This window comes from Geotrypetes seraphini, chromosome 4 (genome assembly GCF_902459505.1).
Source record: "Geotrypetes seraphini chromosome 4, aGeoSer1.1, whole genome shotgun sequence".
NCBI classification, from domain to species: domain Eukaryota; kingdom Metazoa; phylum Chordata; class Amphibia; order Gymnophiona; family Dermophiidae; genus Geotrypetes; species Geotrypetes seraphini.
In genome coordinates, this window is record NC_047087.1 from 261,351,377 (window position 1) to 261,373,968 (window position 22,592).

Genomic DNA, 22,592 nt, shown 5'->3' on the forward strand with positions numbered 1-22,592 from the left:
ATGGGGAATATCTGTAATGCAGCTACTTGGTCCTCAGTTTATGCATTCATGCTCACTCCTGTCTGGAATCTTTGTCCAAAAGAGAGGATCACTTCGACCAAGCAGTATTATAAAATTTGTTTCCTTCATTATCCAACTCTCCCTCCATCCCATTGCAGTAAGCTAAGGAGTCCCATATGTGAGAATATGTTGCCTGTTTCCTAGCATAAAGCACAGTTACTTACTGTAACATGTGTCATCCAGAGACATAAAGCAGATATTCTCACATCCCACCCACCTCCCCTAGTTGGCTTCTTAGCTTGCTTATGGAACTGAAGTACCACGAGTGGACGTTGGGCGGGAAAGCACTCGCGCATGCACAGAACAGGCAGTCACAAAGTTTCTTAAAAATTAGTGACAGTTCACTTTCATACTGTCCATACCGGGCTCTGTGGATGACATCACCCATATGTGAGAATATCTGCCTGCTCTCTCCGGATAACACCTGTAATGGTAAGTAACTGTGCTTTATGTTCAGCCCATTTTGGAACTGACACAGAATGGGATAAAAACCTTAGTGAATCAGTTCATAATATTTAGTAAAACAAATCCTGATTTTTTGGCTTTCTTTGGCAGTAAACAAAATTGTTGCTTCCATTGTGGTATATCTGTGCACTTCATAAGATTGTTTTAAAGTGAAGTAGTATAGGGGTATTTTATCCAACTTAACCCTATTTCATGCTCAAAGTTTAGGCCCATTAAAAAAAACCTCCAGGCTGTGAGAATTAAAGTGGTAGAATTCCACAGCCAGGAAAGCAAGCTTATAAAACTGCAGAGACAGGAAATTTTGTGTGTTTAAACAGTCTGCACATATTAATATTAAAAACAGACAGAAGCTATAGCATTGTACAACAAATATAGACAAATACAATTTTTCAGTATTAAGTTAAAAACTAGGCTAATAAAATATATTAGTGCAGTATGGCTTTGTAAGCTGTTCGATTTATTGTATTGATTACAAGGGGCTCCTTTTACAAAGCCGCAGTAGAAGTAAATGCTCCTACGCTAATAAGAATTCTATGAGTGTCGGAGCATTTACATTGTCTGCCTGTAAAAGAAACTTCTACCGCAGCTTTATTAAAGCCAGCCAAGGTTATTAATTATCTGACAATTGCATTTTATGATCTAGGTAACAAATTCACTTTGGAAACTAGGCCAACAAAAGAAGGTATTGATGTAAGACAAGAGCTTCTTAAGTTCCATTCAACTTATTATTCTTCTAATTTGATGTCCGTCTGTGTCTTGGGACGAGGTAAGATTTCATAAAGCTTGCAGTGTATGTATCTGTCAGTTGAGTTTTATATTTCTGTTATCAGCTGCTTGACTCTTATTTGTAGTAGTGTTCAAATTAAGAAATGCAACTTTTTTGAGTGTTATTTGTTTATTCCAATTTTACTACACTGCCTAACTTTAACAGATCACGTGGGTTACAGAATAAAATAAAATAACTCCATTTAAAATAGGGCAGATCTAAGGCCCTGATTCACTAAAGTCAACGATCGTCGCTAAACCTGTTTTCACAGGTTTAGTGATAATCACTGCTACCCACCTGAGTCACTAAACGGCCCACCGCCTATTTAACGATCCAATCCACCCATGCAAATGAGTAAAACCCCATGCAAAATATCCAAGTGATTGATTCACTAACAATTGCTTGGCTATTTTGCATCGGGTTTTACGATTGTAAAACCCGACTGCAACAATTTTTTTTTTCCTCTCTTTTTTTTTTAATGGCACAGATATTTTGCATGTATTACACATGCAAAATATCTGCCCAATTAAAATGAAAAAAGCCCCCCCCCCCCCGACAAAGCGCCCACTCCCTCCCTGAACCAAAAAAAAATTGCCCGCCTGCCACCCCCTCAAACAAATGGGAGGAGGGATTCCCACCCCTCCTGCCATCGGCCCCTATCCTTCCCCCCTCCCCCAAACAAATGGCAGGAGGGATGCCCATTCCCTCTTGCCACCGGACAACAGACACCGACACCCTCTGCCCCCTCCCTGTACCTTAAGTTGGGAGCAGGAGGGGTGCTCAGTCCCTCCTGCTCCTCCGGCCTCCGCGACGAACTGCGGGCCTTAGGCCCTGATTGGCTCAGGTCCTCGGGTTCCTGCCTTAGGGAGTAGCCTAAGGAAGTCCCTGATTAGCCATATTTTTTTTTTTTTTGTCATTGCCAATTTTCAGAGGTGAGGGGAATAAAGTATATAGTACTCCCCCCGATATTCACGAGGCTTCTGTTCCAGGAACCCCTGTGAATTTTGAAAAACTGCGAATACAGATTTTCACCTGTCTAAAGGCAGGAGAGGGCAGCTGGTGTGCCAGCGAGTGAAGAAAATCACTCTCGGTATGCTCCGACCACCTCTTCCTGTTACTAAAGTAAGGCTACACCAATCAGGACTTGCTTTGACACACAGCTCCTGATTGGTGTAGCCTGACTTTAGTACAGGAAGAGGCGGTTGGAGAATACCGTGAATTAGTGGAACCGCCAATTCGCCGGGGAACACTTACTAGGTTGTTCACTTCCACAGTTGCATATTAAGCTGCAAAATATTGGAAATATTTACCAATGTAACTTCAGTGAGTAATTACAAACATTTTTAAAGGATTTTGAAAACTTATTTGTTTAGTGAACATGTGTTAAATGAGTAGTGAATTTAATGTGGGTTTTAATTTTGTAATTTCTTATCATTTGTAAACTGCATTGAACTTTGTCAAGGTATTTATGGTATATAAATAAACGCTGTATTGATTTTAGGTTATATGCAATATTAAAGAGCCAAAATTTGTGGCACTTTGACAGTCTTGAAAGAAATTTTGACCCAAATGTGGAGGAGAAGATGTTTCTAAAAAAAACAAACAAACAATGCTGCAAAGTAGAAGGCTCAATGCCTGGTGGATTTTCAAATTTCTAACATCACTGTCTGTAACCTCTGACATAACCATTTCTAAAATCTGCCACAGTGCTGGGTACCATTGCTTACAGTTGCAAGCTTGATCTTCCTATTTGATTTTATTTACATTTTTAAATAGTCTTTCTACATATTTGCTTTACAAAACCAATACTTGGGCAATACCTAGGTTGCCTTTCATGCAGCCACAAAAATTAGTTAAGTTGTCCAAATCATCCATTATCCTAGTCATTTTTGTTGATTTTTTAGCACGATTGCTATTGCTTTATGAAGATTATCTTAGTGCCGCCTTGGACATTCGATGTGGTTATGATACTATATGGTTGTGCTTTACTGCATGGAGTAATGGTTACAACCTTAAACAGTTGTTAACAGAAGTATTAGGCTTTGAATAAGCTAAAGTAAGAGACATAGAGAGATAATTGTTAAAATAGAAGATTCCTTGGTTTGGATTAAGTATTGGTCTAGAAAGAATCAAGGTTGAAGATAAGGCCTGAAAAAGGCCTACCAACAGGGATGATAGGGGATAGAATTTTTACTGGATTTGGAAACTCAGAGAGAGTGGTGGTGAGGAAAAGGGTTGAAAAGTTCTGGCAAAAACCAAGTTGATAAGTGACATGGGGATTGGGTTGCTGGTGGAAATTTTATATGTTAATCAAAAGAAAATGGAAAAATTACAGCCAGGTAAACTGTTGCTACATTGTGATTTGATTTAGGAATCAAAACATAACATCCAGAACTCATTGTATGAATAAAGAATATCAGAACTTAAACACAGAATTGCCACAAGCATAGAACTTTTAGGATATTCATTATATTTTCCTATGTTTTTAAAAACAAATATTGCAGTTATCCACTTAGCAATTTACTTTGTATATTGTTAGTCACTTGATTTATTTGATTTGGAACTTTGCTTACATCTCATTACTGCTAATCTCAAAATGTATGAAATCTCTTAACAGTGGTTTCTTTTCTTTTCTTTAGAAACATTAGATGAATTGACTGATCTTTTAGTGAAGCTGTTTGCAGAAGTAGAGAATAAAAATGTGCCTTTACCTGAATTTCCTGAGCACCCTTTCCAAGATGAACATCTCAGGGTAGGTTTTATACCCTTCAGATGGGATTTTCCCTACAATAAGCAAGACTATACACAAATATGATCATGTAACTCCTTTACTGAAAAAAGAGCACTGGCTTCCCATATCATATTGAATTACTTATTAGATACTTAGTTCAGTGTATAAAGTTCTTAAATTTTTTGAACTTATCTATTTAGCTCGTTATTTAATACCATATACTCCTACAAGGACCCTTGGATCAATCAAAATAAATTACATGTGCCATCTTATTGAATAATCATTCATGAACATATTCGATGGTCTCTTTTTTTCAGTTCAGGAACTCACTTCCAATGTCTATTAGATTGCAATTATCCTCATTGCTCCTTGTTGGCCCCATTAAATCTGGTATTCACTCCTCATTGACCTTCTGGATGCTCCCCCAATTCCTCTCGGTGACCATACGTTTCTTCTATCTGAACAGCAGGGCCAGTTATTTCACCCCAACTTTCGCAGTTTCAGCTTAACAACTTGGAAATTGAAAGCGCATTACTAGCATGTTTTCCACTCTCCTAGCAGGTGAAAAGTGTTATTCTAGTAGCAAAACGTCCTTCTACTAGAAAGTCCTATCACTAAATGGAAACAGTTTTCCATCTGGCCTCAAAATCACCATCAAAATCCTATAAACTGTCCAAAGGAACACATTTTGTCATATCTCCTGCATTTGTCAGAATCTGGTCTTAAATTTAACTCAGTTCGATATCATTTGGCAGCCATCTCAGCTTTTCATATTCCTGTTGACGGTAAGCCTCTCACATCATCTGCTCATCTCCAGATTTCTCCAAGATCTTTATAATCTCAAACCTCCCATCCGGGATACCCCTCCAGTGTGGGACCAGAATTTGGTGTTGGATGTCTTAATGCAAGATCCCTTTGAACCATTGGGATCTGCTTCGCTTTCTTTTCCTACTTGGAAAACAGTTTTTCTCACAGCTCTAACTTCCACCAGAAGAGTTAGTGAATTTCAAGCACTGGTTACATATTATCCTTATCTTCAGTTTTTTCCTACTAAAGAAAGAGACTTAACACCACAGGCTTCCATCCTTCCTCCCACCACCTTCCTTACCTCCCGAAAAAAACCTGATCTACTATTTATCTTCCCTGGAAACAACCTGATATTCTCTCTATTGGATATCATTTTGTAATCCGCCTTGAACCGCAAGGTAATGGCGGAATAGAAATCCATAATGTAATGTAAAGTACAGCTCAGAACTCATCCAAAATTCCTTCCTAAGGTTGCAGTGGATTTCCATCTCAAGCAAACTATAACTTTATCAGCCTTTTTCCCTCCTCCACATTCTTCTTCAGCAGAGCAACAGCTCCATACATTGGACTGCAGACGAGCATTGCTTTGTTACCTCAGAGCAAAGGCTTCCTTACGATAATCTAACCAGCTTTTCATTTCTTATAATCCAGTTACCCAAGGAAAGCCAGTATCTAAAAGAACTCTCTCATCTTGGATAGCACAGTGTTTCAATTTTTGCTGTACAAAGGCAGATACACAATCTCCTGGAAAAATTGGAGCTCATAATGTAAGGGCTACAGCTACTTCCATAGCAAGTTTAAAATCCATCCCAATTCAGGACATTTGCAAAGCAGCAACCTGGTCCTCGGTACATACTTTTACGAAGCACTACTGTTTAGACCAGAGTTTTTCACAGGACGTTCGATTTGGTCAATCGATTTTATGAAACCTTTTTGCATTGTAAAGGGTTTTTCCTCCACCCATCTCCTTTTTTCAAGTGTGCCTGCATATTCCTTTCTTGTCTTCGGAGAAAGAAAAGTTGCTTACCTGTAACAGCAAGGGAATGCAGCCACACTTGCCCGGCCTCCATCCCCTCTTTTTCAATCCTTTTTATTGCTAGGGACAAAACTGGCATCCAGAGGGGTGGAGCGGTGGGAGTACAGACTCCAGGACATGCCCAGTAAGTGTAAAGCTTACTTATTTAGGGGAGAGCACCGGCACATAGGCTCAGTCAGCGGACTTCACCAACAAGTGTGGCTGCTTTCCCCTGCTGTCTATGGAGAACAAATGTTACAGGTAAGCAACTTTGCTTTCTTGAGCTTAAGAGTCATCAGCAGATATCGCTGACTCTTCAGATTAGAGAATGATAAGGGGACAAAATTTGTTCACATCCCCACAGGCTCTGTCCCCATTCCCATCTTCTCCTTCAGGCTCTGTCTCCATCCCCGCGGGCTCCGTCCCCACCCTTTCCCCACAAGTTCTGTCCCTGCCCCACCCCTGTGGACTTTATCCTCATTTGCACAAGCCTCGAGCACTTATGATTTTATATTTAAATCTTTTTATTAAAGTATAAAAAGGGTCAATATTCTGTACAACTGTTCATAAATCACAAATAGAGCCTTCCATTTCGATCTGATTTTGCTACAACCTTTCCAAAGATTCCATTGCCTATGTTTTTACATCATCTGTGAAGGTAATTGGATTGTCTTTCAGACATGGGTGTAGAAGAGAATCTAAACTATGTAGTGGATGCAGGAAAATAAGGGCTGGATTCTGTAAACCAGTGATTCCCAACCCTGTCCTGGAGGAACACCAGGCCAATCGGGTTTTCAGGCTAGCCCTAATGAATATGCATGAGAGAGATTTGCATATGATGGAAGTGATAGGCATGCAAATTTGCTTCATGCATATTCATTAGGGCTAGCCTGAAAACCCAATTGGCCTGGTGTTCCTCCAGGACAGGGTTGGGAACCACTGCTGTAAACGGTGTGCCTAAATCAGCAGCTGTCTACAAAAAGGCACTGGTTGTGTGTTATTCATGCTTAGGCACTGTTTAAAGAATCACGGCTAACAGTGCCTATCGCAATACTTAGGCGCTGGTAATATAGGCCAGAGTTTTACTGGTCTACATTGCAAACGCCTAAGTTCTTTTGAGAAGCATGCCTAACAGCACCTGAGGTCATCTCCACCTCTAACCACCCCTTCTTTGACCTTGGGCACAGTTAGGTGCCTTGCTGTAGATGGAATTATCACGCCTACTCTAGGTAGGGCACCTACTGCTGCCTAAATTAAACACTGTTTACAGAATCAGGCCCTCTGTCTATTAAATGTTGGAAATGTTCCTTGATACCAGTAATGATGAATGAATCTGTTGTAGTAAGATGCTTGAGCAGCTGGGCACAAGATGGAAGAATGTTGCAGGTGGCAGGAGTCTGATCGGCAGACAAGACTCTTGTTGCCACATCAAAGGCAGACAAGACACAAATGTTATTTAACAGTAGTTCATTTAAATCCAAAATCAGCTTCTGAAGATTTTTTTTAATTTTTTTTTTTTAATTGTTGAATTCAGCTGCCAATCTAAGATGTGTTAAGTTTTTACTTATTGATACTATTCTCAAGTTTAATAGAGAATGACATGGGGACGAAGTTTGTTCCTGTCCACACAGGCTTTGTCCCTGCTCAGTCCCTGTAGGCTCTTTCTCCATCCCTGCCCCATGGGTTCTGTCCCTGCCCTGCAGTTAACTGTGGGGATCTGTACCCATGTCATTCTCTATTCTAGAATTCTCAAACCCATGAGGCTATCAGGGCATCCGTGGAAGTTATGATAATCAGAGAGTGTTTCTCCAAAACCACAGTCTCCCACTGAATTCCACCCCTCTCTTACTTGCATCCTGATTCCCCTCCTTGGCCTCCTTCTCTCCATGCGGGTTTGGCCTTTCACCCTCTGACTGCCCCCCCTCCATCCCGTGAGAGTACATACCTGCGGGCCTCTCGGAGATGCAGCAGCGATGGTAGCAGAAGCAGCGCTGTGAACATGCTGCTTGCAGCAGGCCCCGTCGGGAACCGCCCTCTGCCACATCATCCATATACAAGAAGTGATGCAGCAGAGGGAAGGCCCTGATGGAGCTGGCTGCCTCTGCTGGCTGCCGCTGCTCTAAGAGGCCCACAGGTATATCTGATCTCACTGGAGGGGAAGGGGGGGGGGCGAAATCAGTCGGTCAGAAGAAAGAAGCCATTCAGGCATGGGGGAGAAAGAGGGGACGGGTGCAGAATGGAAGGTTTGCACAGAATTCTGCCAGAAGCAATGATATACATATACACATGTTAAGTGACAGCATGAAATTAAAGATACCAATTTACTGCTTTTCCTTTTCACAGCAACTTTACAAGGTGGTGCCTGTAAAGGACATCAGAAATCTTTATGTCACATTCCCAATACCAGACCTTCAGAGGTACTACAAATCAAACCCTGGTCATTATCTTGGACATCTTATTGGACATGAAGGTCCTGGAAGTCTTTTGTCAGAACTCAAATCAAAAGGTAAGCCTGCTCCTGGAGAAAATTTGTGGACTTAGTTATTCTGAGACAGGCAAGTCAGAATTATGTAAAACTGAAGAGTGGATTTAAATACAAATTCAACTAAAAATCAGCCTCTAGCAATGGATGTGATCTGTCCAAATGCTTTTAGAATTTGTTATGCTAATTGTTAGCACAAGCCACTTAGATCTACTACTACTAACCATTTCTATACATATACAGTGCTGTACACTTATTTGCAGGTACTTTTTCTGTCCAAAGTGGGCTCACAGTGCAAAATCAGTGGTAGGTCAGTTCAAGGTATTCATGGCATCTTGTTGAACCAAGTAATCTAAAGTTTCAAAATAAATATCTCTGTAATCTATATAGAGGAATAAAGTTCTATTTTTTAAAAAACTTTATATCTGAAAATTAAATTAAATGAAATGCTTTTTTAGCAGTTGTCTTATTCCACTTAACTAGAGCCAGTGTTGAATTTAATTTTTGACCATGTGAAACTAGAATTTGTTACCTTGGAGTAGTTTTGGAAAACTTAAAAATCGTTAACAAAAATATTCCCAAGCATTATGTGTATGAGAAATTAATAAAACTGATGAAATTAACTCATTCATAGCTTGGCTTCTAGATTTTAAGCTCGGTAGCAAGATTTCCAATCCTCTGTTGCAATAATAAACTAACTCTCACAGCAACAGAAATTTGAAATTAGGAAGTTTACTGTAAGATGGCGCAATAATAAACTGGCATTCTTTATTACAATATTTTGTGCAACTTTAAATACAAAAGCTCATTGTATAAATTCAAATATGTATAGCATAGCTACTGTATATTCTGTAAGTAAACTTGAGATATATTGTCTAGTGATACTATATAATATCGGGTACTTAACTATTTTATAACAGATAATACAAACTTTTAGCAGTTACTGTATTTGATTTGTTTTTGTCTTTATAGGTTGGGTAAATACATTGGTTGGAGGACAAAAGGAAGGTGCTAAAGGATTTATGTTTTTCATCATCAATGTAGATTTGACTGAGGAAGGACTTTGTAAGTGAATATTTCAGATTCTAAATTTAGAAGTGGATAAAGCCATGTATTCTACCGTGCAGTTTGATTCACATTCCATTTGGAAATTTTAATTGCTGTAAACCAGTGGTCTCAAACTCAAACCCTTTGCAGGGCCACATTTTGGATTTGTAGGTACTTGGAGGGCCTCAGAAAAAATAGTTACTGTCTTATTAAAGAAATGACAATTTTGCATGAGGTAAAACTCTTTATAGTTTATAAATCTTTCCTTTTGGCTAAGTTTTAATAATAATATTGTAATTTATAGTTAAAGAGGCATATGATCAAAAAACTGTTTTATTTTACTTTTGTGATTATGATACATATACCAAGGGCCTCAAAATAATACCTGGCGGGCCGCATGTGGCCCCCGGGCCGCGTGTTTGAGACCACTGCTGTAAACCAACCAAGTTGAACTGTAAAGCTCTTTTCTGAACATTCACATTAATCTCCATAAAGCAGTTGCCTTTCTGCTCTTCTTTATTCGATCTTCTGTAGTTGTGCCAGATATGGATCTCTCTCTCTCTCTCTCTCTCTCTCTCTCTCTCTCTCTCTGAAAGCTCCTTTTTGAACAAATTCCTCAAAACATGATGGTTCCCACTATTGGACTTCAACCTGGGGTTTACTAAATACCTCTCCTAGGCAAAGATATTGGTTACAGATGGTGCTGATGCCTTGAGCCCAACTGAGATATCTCATCTGCTTCTTTTGTAGTTGGATTTCCCCCAGGGCCATAAAGTTTAGGGCCTTCAAATTGGAAGCCCTGTGTTTACCACCTCAGGGTGTGCTCTGTTCCCTTGGCAACTTCTAAGAGTGGTAAACAAACCATATGAGGCATACCATGGGAATAGAGTCCCTTGAGAACATGTGAAAAACAGGTACTGTTCTTCTTATGAGTGAGACTCCTTTTCATAAGGCCAGTGCCCAGGGGTGGTGCATTACACAACTCACATGCGGCCAGCCCACAAGCCTTTCCCCCTGAAGTCAATTCTGATGTCGGAGAGAAGGTTTCCAGCCAGCCAATCACTGCCTGGCTGGCCTGGAATCTTCTCTCCGACATAAAGATTGACGTCAGGGGGAAGGTTTGTGAGCCGGCAGTGTGTGAGTCGCTGCACGTGCCGTGGCCCGTCCCTGCACGGAGTTGCTGCTGGGGGGGTGGAGAGTGTCAGCTCAGTCAAGTTGGCAGGGTTGGCTCAAAGGGCTGACAGACAAGGAGGCAGGGAGTGATCGGTGATGGCGGCTTCAGCGAGGGGCAGGTAGGGATCCCCTGCGGCTTCTGTGGATGGGTCAGCTTGCGGGGGGGGGGCATGAATGACACAGAAGGAAGTGAAGGGGCATGAACATGGAGGCACTAACTTGAGACATAGGGAGGAGGGAATAGAAAGGGAAAATTGATGGGCATGAGTGTGTGAGTGGGAGATGGTGCACATGGGACAAGGAAGAAAGGAAAATTGGGCATAGAAAAGAGTGAGGTAGAGATGCATGGAGGGGCATAATCGAAAGAAACGTCTAAATCCGTTTTGGGCCTAAATTGCTAGTCGCCCAAAGTCCATTCTCAAAAAATGCGGCCAAAATATTTTGGTTTTAGAGAGTCGTCTAACTGTACATCCAGCTGTTTGATCACCCAGACCGCTAAGTCGTCTATCTTTATACCCCTTTCTCGTCCAAAAATTCATCCAAGTCAAAAATGCCTAGAAAAGGACCTTTTGGATTTGGGAGAGGGGCCAGCAAAGTAATGGACTGGACACCTAAACATGGCAACAGAGTAGTGGGGCACCTTACAGGGCACTGCTGCGAACTTCACAAAAAGGGTGCCACATAACCATCTCACCATAACTCCCTTATAGATCATGGTGAGTCCCGCAGAACACTCCCAAAACCTACTAGACCCACCTGTCTACCACCCCAGTAGTCCTCACGGCTGCAGGTGGCACCTATATGGCAGTACAATAGGGTTTGGGGGTTTGTGCACATGTTCCACCATAAATGCATTGGTTAGAGTGGCTTAAGGGCCTGGGTCCTCTCTATGGTTCACTAGCCCACCTCCCACACTACTTAAACCACCTCTGTGCTGCTCTACTAGGCTTTGCTATGCCAGGTGCTGATGTTCTGGAGGCAGGTATGTACGTTATTATTCCGATTTTTATGGTGTTGGGGGGGGGTCAGTGATCACTGGGGCAGTGTGTTGGGGGTCTGTTTTTTGTGTCTGCAGTGCTTATCTGGTCACTTTGGATACCTTTTTGGCACTTAGACCTGGTTTTATATGGCCTAAGTCACAACGTGCAAGTTCCGTCCAGGCAGCCTCGTTAAACTTTCAGTTATACCTGCAGTATGACTAAGTTTAGATCAGCCAACGTCCTGCCCAAATCCCACTCTCACCACTCCTCCTAAAACGCCCCTTTTAGCTCTGGTTGTACAACAGCACTGAAAAGGCAGTCATTTTTAGATACGTCTAAAACCCGGTTTGATTATTGGCACTTGGACGACTTGTCTTACTGATCATCCAAGTGCCAATTTAGGCCAGTTTTTAGATGTATTTCCATTTTGATTATGAGCCCCATGGGGAATAGAAGGATGAGATGGAGAAATGTTGGATATGGTGGTGCAGAGGGCAGATTGAAGTGGATGCAAGGGGGAGGAATGTTGGACATAGTGATGGAGGGATAAATGTGGCATTGTGCTGGAGAAGGGTGATAGGAGACATGGGCAAAGGGCTGGTGGGCAGTGGTGAAAAATGCTGCACATGATCCGACGAGAGGAAATGCCACTCTGGATCTAATCCTTAATGGGCTAAGAGGACCTGCAAAAGACGTGGAAGTAGTGGGACCGTTGGGAAACGGCGATCATAACATGATCAAATTCAAAGTTGAAGTAGAAATACCAAAGGGAAAGAGAACCACAGCGACAACTTTTAACTTCAAGAAAGGAAACTATGAAGCAATGAGGGTAATGGTAAGGAAGAAACTCAGGAACAACATAAAGAAATGGCAGACTGTAGAGCAAGCCTTGTCTTTATTCAAGGACATGGTAAGTGAGGCACAAAATCGGTATATCCCCAGATTCAGAAAAGGGTGCAAAAAGAGCCGAACAAAAGACCCGGCGTGGATAACTAAAGAAATGAAGAAAGCAATAGGGGATAAGAAGAATTCATTCAAGAAATGGAAAAAGGGCAAAACCGAGGAGAACTGGAATGAACACAGGAAGTATCAAAAAGAATGTCACCTCGTGGTTAGAAAAGCAAAAAGAGAACATGAAGAGAGGCTAGCCAGGGAAGCACGAAATTTCAAACCGTTCTTCAGATATGTTAAAGGGAAGCAGCCAGCTAGGGAGGAGGTGGGACCGCTGGATGACGGAGATAGGAAGGGAGTGGTGAAGGAGGAGAAAGAAGTGGCGGAAAGACTAAACATGTTCTTTTCGTCAGTATTTAAAAAAGAAGACACATCCAACATACCGGAACCTGAACAAATCTTCAAAGGAGACCAAGCAGAAAAATTAACATCCATGGAAGTAAGCCTTGAGGATGTACACAGGCAGATAGAAAAATTAAAATCTGACAAATTGCTGGGCCCGGACTGAATCCACCCAAGAGTATTGAAAGAACTAAAGGAGGAAAACAGGCGTGATTATGCCCATCTTTAAAAAGGGATCGAGAGGTGACCCGGGGAACTACAGACCGGTAAGTCTGACCTCGGTTCCGGGGAAAATGGCGGAAGCGCTGATAAAAGATAGCATCGAGGAGCATCTAGAGAGGCATAAACTTATGAAAACAAGCCAACATGGCTTCTGCAAGGGAAGATCGTGCCTGACGAACTTACTGCACTTCTTCGAAGGAATTAACAAACGGATGGACAAAGGGGACCCCATAGACATTGTATACTTAGACTTCCAAAAAGCCTTTGACAAGGTATCCCATGAACGCCTACTTTGGAAACTAAAGAACCATGGGGTAGAAGGAGACGTACACAGATGGATCAGGAATTGGTTGGCGGGAAGAAAGCAGAGGGTAGGAGTGAAGGGCCACTACTCGGACTGGAGGAAGGTCACGAGAGGTTGGGGTCGGTGCTTGGACCGCTGGGGTCGGTGCTTGGACCGCTGCTATTCAATGTATTTATAAATGATCTAGAAACGGGGACGAAGAGCGAAGTAATAAAATTCACAGATGATACCAAGCTATTCAATGGGGCTAGGACTAAAGAAGACTGCAAAGATTTACAAAGAGATCTAAACAAATTAGGGGAGTGGGCGACGAGATGGCAGATGAAGTTCAATGTAGAGAAATGCAAAGTCTTACTCTTAGGAAACAGAAACCCGAGGTACAGCTACACAATGGGAGGACTGTTATTGAGTGAGAGTTCCCAAGAAAGGGACTTGGGGATAATAGTGGACATGACAATGAAGCCATCGGCACAATGCGCAGCGGCTGCTAAGAAAGCAAATAGAATGCTAGGAATAATCAAGAAGGGTATTACAAGCAGAATGAAATAAGTTATCCTGCCGTTGTATCAGGCAATGGTGTGCCCGCATCTGGAGTACTGCGTACAATATTGGTCGCCGTACCTAAAGAAGGATATGGCGATACTCGAGAGGGTTCAGAAGAGAGCGACGCGTTTGATAAAAGGTATGGAAAACCTTTCATACGCTGAAAGATTAGAGAGACTGGGGCTTTTTTCGCTGGAGAAGCGGATACTTAGAGGGGATATGATAGAGACTTATAAGATCACGAAGGGCATAGAGAAAGTGGAGAGGGACAGATTCTTCAAACTTTCGACAACTACAAGAACGAGAGGGCATTCTGAAAAATTAAAAGGAGACAGATTCAGAGCCAATGCTAGGAAGTTCTTCTTCACCCAACGGGTGGTGGACACCTGGAATGCGCTTCCAGAGGGAGTGATAGGACAGGGTACGGTATTGGAGTTCAAGAAGGGATTGGATAATTTTCTGAAGGAAAAAGGGGATAGAAGGGTATAGATAGAGGGCTAGTATACAGGTCCTGGACCTGATGGGCCGCCGTGTGAGCAGACGGTATTGGATTTCAAGAAGGGATTGGACAATTTTCTGAAGGAAAAGGGGATAGAAGGGTATAGATAGAGGGCTAGTATACAGGTCCTGGACCTGATGGGCCGCCGTGTGAGCGGATTGCTGGGCATGATGGACTTCAGGTCTGACCCAGCAGAGGCACAGCTTATGTTCTTATGATGAGAGAGAGAGAGAAATGTTGGATGTGGCAGTAGAGGGGGTGGGAGAGATGCCTGGATCTCTCAAGGCAGATGGACCGTGAGAGAGAGAGGGGGGGGGGAGACATATAAATGATAATTAACATTTTCTGTGCATATAGTGTATTTTGTTGTTTTTTTTTTTGTGGGTTTAAAAAAAAAAAAAATTTTGTGGTTACCATTATGTATTAATAAGATTATATTGTGTGTATACGAAAAATGGATAGAGGAAATTGTGTTACAATTAGTACTATTATTATGGAGGGTGGGGTCTGGGGCGGAGCTTGGGCAGGGTACTCGGTTGGTATTTGTTAGGCTTAGGGAGTACTTGGCTTGAAGTTGAGAAACACTGACCTAAGGTATAGAAGTGTTTGGAGCTGTAGTACTCCAAGAAGAAGTGAATGAGTAATAGGTCCCTGATGTTAGGATACCATTAATTTGCGATACAGACACATCACATCTCATAAGAAAATAGATGAAATTTTGCTTTATTTGGTGAATCCTGAAACTACCATTTGATTTAATTAAAAGATTCGGAAAATTTTCTTTGTCTCTCTTTCCTTGGACGCTGCCTGTCTGTCTCTTTTTTTCTGTCTGTGTCTCTCCCTATGTCCTTAGTGCCCTCAGTGCTTCCTGCCTATGTCCTTAGTGCCCCCAGTACCTCTTTCCTGTGTCCATAATGCCCCCAGTGCCTCCTTCCCATGTCCTTAGTGCCCCCAGTGCCTCCTTCCTGTGTCCTTAATGCCTCCAGTGCCTCTGACCTGCTTAGTACCCTCAGTGCATCCTATGTCCTTAGTGCCCTCAGTGCCCCTTTCTATGGCCTTAGTGCCCCCAGTGCCTCCTTCCTATGTCCCCATCACTATCTTCCAGACTTTGTTCCCCCCCCCCCGATGCCAGCCTGCCTACCTTCCTCCCATCCCCCTGAGCAGCATGTTTCCATTTACCCCCCCCCCACCCCCAATGCCAGCCTGCCTGCCTCCCATCCCCCTGAGCAGCATGTTTCCATCTAACCCCCCATCCCTGATGCCAGCCTGCCTCCCATCCTTCTGAGCAGCATGTTTCCATTTAACCCCCCACCCCCGATGCCAGCCTGCCTGCCTCCCATCCCCCTGAGCAGTGTGTTTCCATTTAACACCCCTCCCCCTCGGCGCCAACCCTACCCGGCACACCTGAAACTTCCGTTGACTCTCCCAGCCGACCCTCCCACCGCTAGATGGCCGATAGACCTCCCGGCTCCAGCAGCATCTGAGGCACAGTAAACATGCTGCTTGGTATCCTTCTACTGCCCTAATTTCCTCTGCCGCGTCTCTGATGATGTCATCAGGGACGCGTCAGAGGAAATCAGGCCAGTAGAAGGCCGCGAAACAGCGTGTTTACTGTGCCTCGGACGCTGCTGGAGCCGGGAGGTTTATGTTCATCTCGCAGTGGGAGGTTCGGCTGGGAGGGTCAACGGGGTTTTGGGTGTGCCGGGTAGGGTCGGCGCCGGTGGGGGGGGGGGGGTCACAGTGTGTTACCTGCTGCCAGTTGTTAGAATAGAACCCTAAGCGCGCATGTGTACTCTTACCTGCCACAGACATACAGATCAGGGAACACGCAGGTAAGAGTGCGCATGCACGCTTAGCGTTTTATTATAGTAGATTTTTTATTTATAAAATGCTATCAGATGCATACAGTGCTATAAAACAAACACGCAAGAGTGAGTCCTTGCTTGAAAGAGCTTTCAATCTAATTAAGATGGACATAGGACAAATATTTCCTCACATAAGTAACATGTATAAACCTAAGCGACTAGAGATAGAGAAGTAAAGAGGAATGGCAACAGATATAGGTGCTTTACAGGTTGGGAGGGTAGGTTATAAAAGCAGCTTGAAAAAAGTGGGTTTATAGCCTGGATTTGAACACCATAAGAGATGGGGCCCTATGTGCTGAGTCTGACAGGAGTAAGGCACAGCAAGACAGAAGGGACGGAGTCGGGATTTGGCAGTACAGGAGAAAGGCATCGACAAGAGAGATGCCTGAAAAACAAAGCTGCCGGTGCAGAGTATAGGGAGAGACAAGGTAGGAGAGATACTGAGGAGCTGTAGAATGAATCCACTTGTATGTCAGTAAAAGGAGTTTGAATTGTATGTGGAGGCGGATAGGGAGCCAATGAAGCAATTGTTGAGGAGAGGGGTAATGTGAGCATAATGATACTGACAGAATAAGAGGCACGCAGCAGAATTCTGAACAGATTGATGGCTTAGCGGAAGACCTGCGAGAAGCACATTGCAGTAATCCAAGCCAGAGGTGACAAGAGCTTGGATGAGGATTTTGGCAGTGTGCTCAGAAAAGAGAGATTGAATTTTAGCAATGGTGTAGAGAAAGAAACAAGTTTTGGTGGTCTGTTGGATATATGAAGAGAAGGAAAGAGATGAGTCAAAGGTGACTCTGATGTTTCGAGCCAATGAGACAGACTAGATGAGCATTATCTACTGAGAAAACAGATAAACCTTTTTCTGTCCTTATAACAAACTCTAACTCATATCTTTCCTTTAGAAAAATGCTAAAGACCTACTTATTTGACAAATTCTTTTGAATGTGATTATAATACACTGTGTTTGTACAGTCTCTTGATTGTTGTTAACTGTGTTGAACTGAGAGGTTACCGCGGTATAAAAGTGAATTTGTTATGTTATGGTACAAAATGGGAGAATGATATAACAAAACCCTTTGTAGTTATACCAGTTCAAAGATGTTCCATCAGTAATAAGAATAAAATGGGAAAAAGGGGGTCTTTCGCATACAGTCCTTTAAAAGACAGAGCTATGCTCTGTACACAAATGTGAATCTTTAAATATCCACGGGAGTTGATGATCTGTTTTCTTTACTTTAAAAGAATCCAAATCCAGGCATAAAATCTTGTTTTTATTTCAGTACACATTGAAGACATCATTTTTCACATGTTTCAGTATATCCAAAAGCTTCGTACAGAAGGACCTCAAGAATGGGTGTTCCAAGAATGCAAGGTATTGTCAGTATTTGCCTTTATACTAAGAATTCAGAACTTTGATTGTAAGCATGAGGTGGTAATTTATGTACTATTGTAAGACTCTCAGCGTCATTACACTGAAAAGCCTTGATGAAATGATTTTCAAATCATGAAACGTTGGTCTTCGTCGGCTATTTTTGTGAGGAAGTCCTATTAGGGCCTGCATCATGCTATGAAATTTTCACGCTGTCCTGAAGCAAAGATAAGTGTTGCTTGCACTTTTTGAATTCAATTAAATGTTGAAGTCACTTTGAAGGGGTTATTTTCGCCTATGATAGAATGCTGGAGGGAAGCTAATGAGCTACTTAGCTCCCCTTCAAAGCTCCGGCGCACTGTTTGCCCTGCAGCTTCTGAGGCGTTTTTCCCCAGTAAGCGTACTTCTATTGAAATGAATGCATAGGACATAAGGGGTCATGCTTTGAGCTTTTTTTCCAGCGCATATTATAGGCTTAGGTTGCAGAGTAACCGTCTAAATGCTGGAAAGAAACACAAATAATTGCTTTCAAAACTGCTTTATCCATTGACAGCTCCATAACATGTGGCGAAACTTGACATTTTGTTCACCATATCTACGACAAGCACTAAGAGTCGATAATCTTCAACAAATGTGCGTGACTGGGTGCAATATATAGTCTCATATTAACCTTATATTGTAACTCCTAATATGGCATACGATCTGTTAAAGAACACAGTCCTACTATCCCCGCTAACACCTGGCTCTCTAATAGAGGTATCCCTAAGTCTCTAGACCAGTGTCTCTCAGACTTTCTCGAGCTGGGGCACACTAAAGTACTCGAGGCACCCAAAAGAGCGCAGATGTCGCCAAGATGACATCACACGCATATGTGACATCATCACGACATCCACGCATGCGCTGAAGCCCTCCAGACAGGCCCTGAAATTCCAGTAGGGCGTGCCAGCAGGGAAGTCTTAACAAATATCAACTGAGTACCCCCAACCACAGACCTCCCAAACTCCACCCTAGACCCACCCAAGCTCTTCCCCTTTACTAATTGTAATGCAATTTTTTCCATTCATTTTTTCATATACACACAATATACACAGCAGATGTAAAGCCTCAAAACTGATACATTTCAATCACTATATTGAAAATAAAATAATTTTCCCTACCTTTGTTGTCTGGTGACTTTATTTTTCTGTACTTTTAACTATGTTTCCAGGGCCTTCTTATCCATTAACTGTTTTTCTCTCCGTCTTCATTTTCTGCCTTGCATTCATCTTTATATATAATGGGAGACTGACTATATAATAAAGAAACTACCAGTGTGGAGAAAATGAATAACTCATTAGCTGTACGCTCAGAGAAATGAAACTCTGAAGAGGGGGTGAGAACCTCCTCTTGGGGTAAGAGTTTACCATCCAATCATTGCATATGTTTCATGAAAAAACACTCTCTGAACACTGGTAAAACATGTATTGATAATTAGACTTGCTTGTAAGGCTGGTGTAAGTATTCAAATTTCTTATGCCACAAATCTCACTGGATTGCTAGTTTGGAACACTTATCTTGTAAGTATAGCTCTCAGGGGTCTCAACGCGGCCCCGTTTCGTGTTCTGCTTCAGGAGACCCAGAAACACTTAATTGAACGATGTACTCATTGAGACTCTGTACAACGGTAACAGCTTTCCATGAGAAAATCAATTGCAAACTTCCAAAGTTCCAAGCAAAAGGCAGGAAATTGCAAGTTAGCTGACGTCGGCGTCTCTCTTCCTGTCCCTGTATACCAGGGCACACTTAAAATCAGAGCAAAGAGGCAAGCAGGTATCCCGGTAGCTTCTCTCCCCAACCCTGAACCAGCAGTTGCAGCTCACTGTGTGATTTTAACTTGGTCATACAGCTGCTGCTAGCATTAGTTTAGACTCGGTTTCATCAGGCAGCCTCAGGGCTTTTGCTAGGCCGGCCCGCCTGCCTCACATCATCGAAGTGGGCTGGCCTAGCAAAGGCCCTGCGGCTGCCTGAAGACACTTGAGTCTAAAGTAATGCTAGCAGCAGCTGTGTGACTAAGTTATAATCACACTGAGCTGCAACTGCTGGTTCAGGGATGGGGAGAGAAGCTACCGGGATTCCTGCTTGCCTATTTGCTCTGATTTTAAGTGTGCCCTGGTATACAGGGACAGGAAGAGAGATGCCGACGTCAGCTAACTTGCAATTTCATGCCTTTTGCTGCCGATACTCCTGCTTTTGTATCGGCAGCAGAAGGCAGGAAGTTTCAAGTTAGCTGATGCCGGCGCCTCTTTTCCTGCCCCTGTATGCTGCTGCACACTTAACATCAGAGAAGAAGAGGCAAGCAGGAGTCCCGGTAGTGTATCGGCAGCAGAAGGCAGGCAGTTCCAAGTTAGCTGACGCTGGCTCCTCTCTTTCTGCCCTGTATGCTGCAGCACACTTCAAATCTCAGGAGGCACACAGTTTGCGATACACTGCTCTAGACCATGCCTCCTCCAACCAAGAAATATTTTTGACTGGGACGCATGGTTTTTAAGATAACAATGATACCACAGAGGAACTTTCCTCTGCAACTCCAATGTTAGCTCTACATCCAACTCCTCATACTTTTCAACTGTTAAATAATTTATATCTAATATGGATATGTAATGAGACAGTTAGAGATGAGCAAAATAATCTCTTCTATGGAGAATTCCTGTTTTAAGCTAGGGAATGACTTCAACTTCCCCTCGACCATAAGGACCTGATGAAGATATCACAAGCCCTTGCTTTCTCACCTCACAAATTTTGGAGGGTCCACCCCTGGCAGAAAATCCTTGTTCTATCGCAATGACGGTAATGAGGTTATTTCTGGACTTAAGGAATTTTACACAACCATCTCTAATTCTCACTCAGCGGACTGTAGATGTAAAGATCCAAAAATACCTTAGGCATTCAACCCAGAGAGGCATAATAGCTAAAATGTACACGGTCAAGTCACATTATTATGACCAACGCCTACCTCTGATGTCAGGGATGCACAGCCATTGAACAAATGCATGTATTGCGCACAAACTCGTGGGTATATAAGGTAGGATGTCAGCAAGTTGCTGATATAACGATTGTGGCTGTCATAGGAAAAAAGCACAATTTATCAGCCATTGAAAAAGACAAGATCATTGGCTACTGGGCCAAGGACAGCAACATTTTGGAAGTGGCAGAGTTTGTGAACTGTCCACGGACTACTGTGGTTAAAGTGTATCGTGAGTGGACAAATGGAACATTTTTGATGACCCGATGTGCTAAATGTGGGGCAGCACGAGCCATGGGTGTGAGAGGTGAATGTCAGCTGCGCACGTTGGTGCAGGCCGATTGGCATGCTACCGTGGAGCAATTCACCGTCCCAATGAATCAGGGGACTTCCAGATGTGTGTCCAAAATGACTGTGCAGTGAACCCTGTTTAAAATGGGGCCCTGGAGCAGACACATGGTGACTACATCCATGTTCATGAGGGTTCATTGCAAAACAACGGCTGCAATTTGCACAAGAGTACCGACATGTTTTGAGCGCCATCAAACGGATGGATGTTAGTGTGTCTGGCGTGAAACTGCTGAGAACATCCACCCAACAACCATTGTTGGATGTTCACAAGCTCCATTGTTGGATATACATAAGCCGGTGGCAGCAGAGTTAGGGTCTGGTGAATGTTTTCTTGGTATGATCTGGATCCTTTGATTACCCATATTGGTTGAGAGTGTTTTCCAGAGGTATCTTATCTGTCCTTGCCGAACAAATACACCCATATATGTTGACTGTCTTCCCTATGGCTGATGGTATCTTTCAACAGGACAATGCGACAAGTCATACTGCCAGAATTGTTTGCGAGAGGTTTGTAGATCAAAGGACTCAAGCACTGCACACTGCAAATAAAATCAATATAAAAAGCTTATTCTTCCGGCTTCCTGATGTAGCTTAGCGAAACACAGACTGTGTGTTGGAGCCGTGAACTGACCTTTTCAGATAAGTGGTCTACTGTTAAACAGCTTTTGTAGAGCCATAACATTTGCCACTCCAGTAGAAGCAAGAATCCTTGTTCCATGCAATATGTTATGATTAAAATTCAAGCACCTTTCCAGCGATGTTGTACCACTGCTGTGGTGCCTTGCTGAAGAGCTTATGAGCACATTTAAATATTTAAAAGCCTTTAAGTGTTACATGATGATATTATTTGAAAAACTTGCCCAGTATTAATGAGGGGAGTCTTTTGTGTTTTGTTCTATACATCCATCTTTAACAGTAACTTTTAACATTCAACTTTCTTCCATCCATTTTTCTGCTTTCTTCTAAAAATCTACCTACTTTTCCATGTCTTTCCTTCCCATCTATCCATGTGCACCATCTCCTCCCTCTTTCTTCTCCCTTATTCCTATCTATCCATAAGAAGCATTTCTTCTTATCTCTTCCCTGCTGAACTCATTGCTGTGCACCATCTCCTCCCTCTATCTCCCCTTCCCCTCCATCCCTGTGCACCATCTCATCCCTTTTCCATGGTCAGACAACTCTGTCTTCCCCCATTCCTCCCTCATATGATCTGGCATCTTTCTCCTCTCCTTCCCATAGCCTGGAATCTCTCCTCTCCCATGGTCTGGCATCTCTCTCTCCTTCCCTCCCTCTTCCCAAGGTCTAACATTTCTCTGCATCTCTCCTCTCCTTCCTGCAGCCTGGTATCTCTCTCTCCTCCTTCCCTTCCATGGTCTGGCATCCCGCTTTCTCTCTTTCCCATTCCAGTGGTCTAACCTCTCTCTCTTCCCTTTGCATCTCTACCTCATTCCTCTCCCACTACTATGTCCAATAATTCTCTCTCCCTCCCTCTCTCTGCCCAACAATTCTCCTCTTTCTTCATCTCCCTATGTGCACCATCTCTCTTTCCCTCTCTGACACCCAATTCTCCCTTTCTATTCCCTCCCTCACCTCAGCATCTTTTTCTCTTACACGCT

At 42.8% G+C, this 22,592-nt stretch overlaps 1 protein-coding gene across 7 annotated transcripts in view; it reads left to right on the forward strand.

Moving 5' to 3' along the window:
- IDE (insulin degrading enzyme) overlaps window positions 1–22,592 on the forward strand; it is a 229,545-nt gene that overhangs the window by 53,876 nt on the left and 153,077 nt on the right. For all 7 annotated transcript variants that reach the window (XM_033940203.1, XM_033940207.1, XM_033940204.1 and 4 more), the window contains exons 5-9: window positions 1,169–1,291; window positions 3,931–4,043; window positions 8,188–8,350; window positions 9,299–9,391; window positions 17,536–17,627. In XM_033940203.1, coding sequence (XP_033796094.1) covers window positions 1,169–1,291; window positions 3,931–4,043; window positions 8,188–8,350; window positions 9,299–9,391; window positions 17,536–17,627 — 584 coding nt within the window. The remainder of the gene's footprint in view (window positions 1–1,168; window positions 1,292–3,930; window positions 4,044–8,187; window positions 8,351–9,298; window positions 9,392–17,535; window positions 17,628–22,592) is intronic.